Source organism: Melanaphis sacchari, unplaced genomic scaffold (genome assembly GCF_002803265.2).
Source record: "Melanaphis sacchari strain LSU unplaced genomic scaffold, SCAv2.0 Contig8_pilon_pilon, whole genome shotgun sequence".
Classification (NCBI taxonomy): domain Eukaryota; kingdom Metazoa; phylum Arthropoda; class Insecta; order Hemiptera; family Aphididae; genus Melanaphis; species Melanaphis sacchari.
The window spans coordinates 567253-575870 of record NW_020271635.1 but is presented as its reverse complement, the minus strand read 5'-3'; the positions used below and the strand labels follow the sequence as shown (position 1 = coordinate 575870).

The 8618-nt window shown below is 41.1% G+C and overlaps 1 protein-coding gene across 3 annotated transcripts in view; it reads left to right on the top strand.

The window, feature by feature from the left end:
• The window catches only part of LOC112602755 (ecdysone-inducible protein E75-like), a 40899-nt gene extending 35646 nt beyond the window's left edge, over positions 1-5253 (top strand). For all 3 annotated transcript variants that reach the window (XM_025351011.1, XM_025351012.1, XM_025351013.1), the window contains exons 4-7: positions 1632-1873; positions 2699-2917; positions 3037-3211; positions 3351-5253. In XM_025351011.1, coding sequence (XP_025206796.1) covers positions 1632-1873; positions 2699-2917; positions 3037-3211; positions 3351-5029 — 2315 coding nt within the window. In that variant the 3' untranslated portion in view covers positions 5030-5253. The remainder of the gene's footprint in view (positions 1-1631; positions 1874-2698; positions 2918-3036; positions 3212-3350) is intronic.
• Positions 5254-8618: the final 3365 nt, after the last annotated feature.

Here is an 8618-nt window from a genome sequence, read left to right as displayed (position 1 = left end):
TGAACCGCGTACGCTCGTCCGGTCTCGTCCGGGAAATGTCGTCCGTCGTACGCCGATACTTGGTCGCGTCGAGCACCGCCGGCAGTGTTGCTACCTAACCGCGTGACATTCGGGGTCCGTTGCGAATTTTTTTTCGAATTCCGAATTTTTCGCGACAATGACAAACGACTGTTTACGACCGCCGTCGACGAACTCGGGATAATTGCGATATTTTTCGTAGTGCCATTTTTGTCGTTTGTTCGCCCCGTGTTTCGGTTCGTGTACCGTACGATAACAGAGCGTGTTCGTGTTTTGTTTTTTTTTTTTTTGCTTTTTTGTTTTTTTCCGTTTAATAATTTCGTCGATACCGTCGTTATTATTATTATTATTAATATTATTAATATTATTATTGTTATTATTATTTGTCAACACTACACCAAAATGAGTAAAAACGCGTCCATCCTAAAGGACATACTCTGCAACGGAGTCGTACGCTACTCGAGTAACGCCCGTACGTATTTATTTTGTAATAATTGGTTTTTATTGGGTTTTTTTTTTTTTTTTGTATGCTCTCCGTTGTCGCTTTAATCCACAGCCGTTTTTTCGGCAATGACAACGCGATCAGCGTTTCGCAACGGTCTGTAGTAAAAATGCACACACTGTCGTGCGTTTGCATGTGTTTATTTATTTATTATTTATTTTGTTTTTGGGGCCACAGCGCGCTTTCGTCGTGTCTTCGTCGGGAGCGCGCACGCCGCAGTACCTCGCGTCGATGGTCCCCTCTCCGCGCGCAACGTCATGGTAGCGCGCGTTCGTGCGTGTTGTCGTACGCTTACTTTCTAGTCGACCTCGGTAAAAGTGAAATTGTGTACCAATTTCTCTCTCATTCGCGCCCCCACGAACTACGGTCGACTGCCACGACCCAAATCACATCTCGGGAGAGCAGCGTGAAAAAAAAAAATAATAATAGAAAAAACCGACACATATATTATATACATTAATATATTTTATATCATTATTATTGTTTGACTTTCACCGTCGCGGTTTTTCTCCTCTTCTCCTCGGTTTTCGTCAACTCGCGCCCACACACGCACACGCGCTCCGTCGGTTATCCCGATCGATTTGCCCGGTACGATTCAAGGGCATTACGAGTCAAGGGCAAATATCTACACCCCCGTGGGTGGTGGTGGTGCGTTTGAATATGCGCGCGCGCTCGCCTGTGTGCGTGGTTCATTGCAGCCGCCTCCTCGAAAGGGACAGTGCGCAGGATATTTGCCCGGCACCTGCTGCTACCGCTACCGCAGCCGCCGCCGCCGCCACCGTTGATCGTTTCGTGTGTGCTGCGCCGACGGCGTCCGTAGAGAACAGTGTAACATCTGCGCGCGTACACGGCGGTCGTGTCATCATGTTGGCCAAATGCGATTCCACGACAAAACGTACGAACGACTGACCTGGTTTTTTTTTCCCCATTTTTGCCTACTCTAATTCTTGCCGTTACTATATTACTCGTGTTCACTGACTTACTGATACACAATAAAATTATAAACCAACTAAAAAACAACAATAACATTTAAATTTAAAAACTACTTTTGTGCGTTCGGTTTCGATAAATATATTTTTTTCTAAATGGACCGTGTTTTTCTCTTTTACAGCTGTACGATTCGGCCGCGTACCCAAACGGGAAAAGGCTCGTATAATGGCCGCCATGCAGCACAGCAGTAACTCCAAAAGCCAGGAGAAGGCAGCCGTGGCGGAGCTTGAAGACGATCAGCGACTCGTTGCCAGCGTGGTCAGGGCGCATCTAGAGACTTGTGACTTCACGTCGGACAAGGTCGCGCCCACGTTGGCCCGAGCCCGCGAACAGCCAAATTACACCTTGTGCCATCCGACACTGGTGAGTTCAGAACAAAATTATTATTATAGTTATCGCATATCATATTAGTGCTATTATGTTATTTAAATTAGATTTTATGTGTGAGTATTTTGTTGTGTTATTCGTACGTGTACCTAATAATATTGTTCGCGTTCAGGAAGAACCTTGGCGACGTGTTTTGTGCGTTAATCAACAAGGTCTGCTGGTATGCAAACGTTTGTATACACAGCTCGGTGTTTACAAAACTATACATTTTTAAATAATTTATTTTATTTTTTCGTACACCATGTATTGCCATGTTTCGCGTTGAGCAATTTTTGATCTATTTATAATTCATTAAAAAATTTTTTTTTATTAAGCTTAATTTTTTTTCGAAATTATCGTTATTTTAATTCTCTCGGCTATCGCCACGGGTGATACAGTAGTACAGTACAGCATGTATCCAATTTCTCCGCGTTCGTCCTTGGCCTTGTTGCCACCGAAATTTCCTAAACGACTTTATAATTATTATTATTTTATTATTAATTGCTGTAGCGCGGTTGACGCACAACTCTAACGCACGTACTCTTCGCCCCTCCACAAAACATTTTCTCGTATGCACCACGGTGACCAGTGGCGATCGCCGCGGCTTAAACGCCGTTGTGTTCCGCTTGAGCGTGATGGTGCAATCCGTTTGAAAACCCGATACTATTCTCTTACTATTATTATCGTTTTGTACATATGTATTGTAATTTTTAATAACGTTGTTGGCCTTGACGCGATGCCGCCACTATCAAGGCCACGATAAACTGATAAATCATTGCACCTTAACTCATCCAACACCGTCTTTTTCTTTTCCATGTGCAGGCTTGCCCCTTGAACCCGAGTCCACGACCCGTCACCGGACAACAAGAACTGTTGAACGACTTTTCGAAGCGATTCTCGCCGGCTATACGTGGCGTGGTCGAGTTCGCCAAGCGTATACCCGGTTTCGGGCTACTCGCCCAAGACGACCAGGTGACCTTGCTCAAAGCCGGTGTTTTCGAGGTGCTTCTAGTTCGATTGGCCTGCATGTTTGACTCTGAGGTAAGTGTCTTAGTGACTGTGTTCCAACGCGTATCTATACTCGTATAGTGCATAATCTATGTGTCACGGTGTTTACGGCGTGTATTGACCTCAATTTTTCTTTTTTTTGTTTCGCGCAGTGTAATAGCATGGTGACGCTCAACGGTCAAGTGTTGCGTAGAGAGTCGGTTTGCGCATACTCCAATGCTAGATTCCTTACCGATTCCATGTTCGAATTTGCCGAGAGGTTAAACGCAATGCAACTGAATGATTCGGAAATCGGTCTTTTCAACGCCGTTATCGTGATCGCTGCCGGTAAGTGTCAATCTATCCTTATATTCTCGCAATCGAATAACTCATCGTTTGTTAAATTACTACTTAAAGTACATTATTGAGAAGTGAATATTTTTAAAACATTCGGTTTTTTTTTTTTTTATTATTTTTACAAAAACAGATCGCCCAGGCTTGCGCAATGTTGAATTCATCGAACGCATGCACAAACAGTTGAAATGCGCGTTGCAGTCGGTGCTCATGCAAAACCATCCTGACCGACCTAGCTTGTGCCAAGAACTGTTGAAGAAAATCCCCGACTTGAGAACACTCAACACGTTACACTCAGAGAAACTGCTGGCGTTCAAGATGACCGAACAGCAAAATCAACTGGACCAACAGCAGCAACAACATCAGCAACAACAGCACCAAGACACCACCACCACAACTTCCATCGCAGCCGCCGCGGCTCAACACCATCAAAACATTCAGAACGTTGGGGGCATGTGGAGTTTAATGATGAACAGCACTGACGACTTCAACCGCAAGAGCCCGGAGGAAGCAGGCTCGTCATCGTGGTCGGACGAGACCACTTCCGTGGAGGACATAAAGAGTCTGGCCATGTTGGACGAGGTCAAGAGCCCGCTTGGTTCAGTGTCCAGCACTGAGTCCGTGTGCTCGGACGAGTACCACCACGGCCCGAGCAAGCACGCGGCGAGTGCTCCTCTGTTGGCGGCCACGCTGGCCGGAGCTGTGTGTCCGATCAGGCGACATGCGGTGGCGCCGTCAGATGAGCTACACCACCAAGTGATCGTCCGGCCGATGTCGTGCCGCCGGTATCAGCGGAAGCAGGACTCGCCGACTGACTCTGGTATTGAATCGGGTACGGAGAAACTGGACAGGCCAATGCCGCATAGCGCGCCCACTTCGGTGTGCTCTAGTCCGCGGTCCACCGTCGAGGACGTCGTCATGTCAGCCGATTCGCACCATCCGGCGGCCATCGAGGACATGCCGGTGCTGAAGCGCGTGCTCCAGGCTCCGCCGCTGTACGACACCAACTCGCTGATGGACGAGGCTTACAAGCCGCACAAAAAGTTCCGAGCCCTACGCAGCGCCAAGGACTCGGCCGAGGCTGAGGCCGTCCGACCGTCGGTGGCGACTACTGTCCACAGCAACAGCACCCTCCTCAACCACCTCCAACAAAACCACCACCATAATTCACCGCAACTGCATCATCACCTCACGTCGTCGTCGTTGTCGAGCACGCACTCAACGCTGGCCAAGTCGCTGCGCGAGACGCCAAAGATGACCCCGGAACAGATCAAACGCACCGAGGATATTCACAACTTCATAATGCGCGAGGACACGGCGTGCAGTGGTTACCAACAACAACTACCACAACAACACCACCACCACCACCATAACAACAACAACAATCAACAACACCTACACCAACAACAGCAACCAACCAGGTGGCAACACACGCCCGTAATAACTTCTGCTTTGGCCCAGAACAGTTGCAGATTGTCACCGCCGTCGCCTACCAGCAGGTATGCGTCGTCAACGGTGAGCAGTGGCGGCGTTTTGGCGCGCGTCCTGTCGCCATCGTCTTCGTCCTGTGCGTCTCCGCCGCCGTCCGCGCTGTCGATGGTCATGCGCCGCACGCCGTCGCCAAACGTTGTCAACCTTCAGGTGGGCATTACCAACGCAGCCGCAGCCGCTGCCGAGGCGGCGGCCGCTCACCAGCAGCCGCTTAACCTGTCCAAAAAATTGTCCCCGTCGCCGACGCCTACGTCCGCCGTTGGCAGTGGCACCACCACGCCACCACCTCCTGCTCCCGCTCAGGTGGCTATGGAAGCGTAAGCCATCCAAGCCCCGCCCACCACACTCCCCGTTGCCGTACGTAACCGCATCGACTCGATCTCACGAGAGTCAATCTCTAGACCAAAACATATGAAAAAAAAATCAACAAATGGAAACAAATGGGGTTTCTATACGCAAACCAAAACAGGTGCGGTGATCGTTTTCCTATTTTTAATAATTTTTTTTTTTGTTTTAATTTTAATTTTTTTTTTTTTTTTTTGTGGCAATACATACAACTTTGTGTACATATTACTATAACATATTAGACCTTACGAGTTTAAGTTTAATTTTATAATATTATATCATAATATATATATATATATATATCTCACGCTTTTATTTTTCTTTCTCTCTATACATATATATATATACTATCTTATTCTATTTAATAATTATTACTATAAAAACGTTTTCCGCGTAACTATTTTTTGAATTTACGAGAGAAATATTAAAATAAAACTGTACAAATTTATAAATTGACCGATTTTTTCCGTTGAAGACACCCTGCGTGATATATATATCAAATTATAAAATATTTATGTTTATGTAGAAGTATAATTATATATAATACATTTATTATGAAAACATTTATTTTTTTCTTTTTATTTTTAAATGTGATAAACATTTTAAGGATTGCATTTGATATTATTCTGTACATATTACATTTTACCGTGTAAGTTCCAAAAATGATTTTTTTCCCTATCGTAGTTAGCTATGATATTCATCCTGGTATATAGTTATAAACGGTTCAAACCGATTTGACGTTATCTTTTTTGGACATTACCTATATAATATATATATGTATATACATTTATATACTATGTATTGATAATTATATATAATGATTAAAATAGTGACCTCTTTTTTTTCTTTCTTATTGTTGTAAATATGATTTTAAATTTACGAAGCAAAAACACAGTATATGTTATAATATAAACATTTTGAATGTTTTCGGAATACATTTTTGAGACTGAAGGAAGTGTCGAGCCATTTTTTATTTTATGACTGGCGCGGTTTGGTTTTTTCGTTTCTAAATATGTAGCGTGTTAAAAATAATATTTCTATAACAACCCCTATATACTATACGTATTTGTGTTTTTATTTGCGATATAAAAATCGAGTTGGCCAGTACAAATTTTCAGACCCACAATAATTTTTTTTATTTTATTTATTTATTTATTATTATTATTTTTTGTATATAAGCCAAAAACTAATTTCCTTTCCGCCACCATCACCACCGCTAACAATACTTCCACGCGTCTTGCCGAAACAGAATTGTAGACATTTTGTTTGCTTCCTCTGTAGGTGAAGTGACATATATATTTTTGCACAGAAAAAAAAGAGGCGTGTCGATAGGCATATTATTTTGATTTCTTGTACCGGCCGTATAAAGTTTTATGTGACACTAATGACTCATGAGTAATGAAAAAAAAAAATTAAAAAAAAACAAAACACATTTTAAGATTTCTGTACCGCGAATATCAGTCGAATGTTTGAAGAGCCATAGATATATGGATGTCAGCAGTGTGTGTGTGTGTGTGTGTGTATGTATGCGTGTGCTTAATAACACAATGAGACATAAATTAGTAAACATGTCGACGAGTGAAAAACATGATTTTCGTATGTTACGAAAATCGCTGCTCATCTTGTGATATACTTTTATAATTTAATCTTATACTATTCACGCGTACTGAGAGAAATGAAAAAAAATTTTCGATAAAATAGGTTGAGTACCTATATTATTTATATTTAAATATGTGTGTGTGGTGTGTTGTGTATGTGTGTGTAAATATGCAAATATGTATAAGTGTTTAACTTTATACTAGACGGTAATTTTGTGTTTTTCCCTACTTTTTTTCTTTATCAATTCCGGTAGGCATATCGTAAAATTAACTAAAATCAGTTTTTTTCGCGTGCATTGCAACCCTCTGTATAAAATAATATACATCTATATGACTATATGTATACATACATACATATATATATATATATATAAATATTTATAATCATACAATCAAAAACTTAACTATATACGAAAAAACCAACTTCAATATTAATATAATATTGATATATTACATATTAAATTAGTATTCTGTTAAACATACTACATATAATTATATATTATTATTATTATTGATAATTATTATATTATCATCATGTTTGAAAATATGAAGAAAACAATTATTGTGTTAAAAAAATGTACCAATGTTTATTTTTTTAAGTTTAAAATATATTTTTTTTTGTGTGCTTATGACTGTTAGCATTGTGTAATATTTTTTTTGTTTTTTCATTTTTAAGCTTGGGATTATTAATTGTATTTTTTGTTTCTATCCTTTTCCAAGGTCTTTGCGTGTATATGTATAATATATATGTGTGTATGATTTAATTATTATATGTATATGAGAATTGAAAAAAAAGAGAAAAAAATAATAAAACTGTCTGATTATTGTAATGAAAATAAAATTACTGTCGTTTTTATTTAAAAATATATATGATTTATAAGATAACACAAGGTTCGTACAATAATAATTTACCCATAAATCATTTCTCCACTTCGTTAACGGTCGGTCCTGGGCCCGTTATTCTACGTATACGCATTTAGCTAACGCTAAGATAGTTTATTATTGTATGTCGATGACGTTTAACTATATAGTCACCCGCTACAGTAGTCGAGACGAACGCTGTGCATATAAAACAACGGGACGATTTGATCCTGCGGCGGCGAGCAGGATACGGATTTTCAATGCCATAGCGCAGCCGCCGCAGCAGCCGTCTGATGACCTACTTGTCCGGTGCGGCGGTGCGCTATAAAAACTAGCTCACTTTCCCGTGCACTGAGAAACGCTGTACGATGGCCGAGCCATGACATCGGGAGCTGTTATTATTATTTTTAATATTTATCATGACGTGCACTCGCATCAAACGACCGCGTCGGTTATTTTAATGCTTTAATATATTATAATATTAATTATGTATTGTTTACGCGAATTATAATCGTTTAACAACAAATACCCAGCTCCAACCGGGGAAGGACGGTTATTGCTATGTTTTTATCAGGACGTAGATACGACGAAAGTGGTGACTCATCTGCCGAGTGTAGATGAATTGACGTGCGGTACGTGCTCATAGCGGAGTTCGATGCGATGCGGATGGGTGTCGGGCATATCGCATATACAATAATATAATATATTATTTACATAAATCGATTAACCGTATAAATATTGTATTACCTATAATAGCAGCCGACAAGTAGTGATAATAGTGTAATATAAGTATAAATTAGTATTGTTTGCAGAAATGGCAGGATGATCACCGTATAGGTGCGGTGCATGGTCGTCGACATTGACCTTGAGACGAGATTTTAACAATACCGTCGATAACACAAACGTTTACGATTTTTCAATGATGCACAACAATGATATTGTGTGTTGTGCGGCGACCGATATAAACCGCGTGTATGCGTGATAAGATAAATACCACTTCTGCCGCGCGTTGAGAAAAGTGAACGTTGTGAACTCGTTTGCGATAGCATTCGTATATAAATATATAATAATAATAATAATAATAATATACGTATGGCGTACGCGCT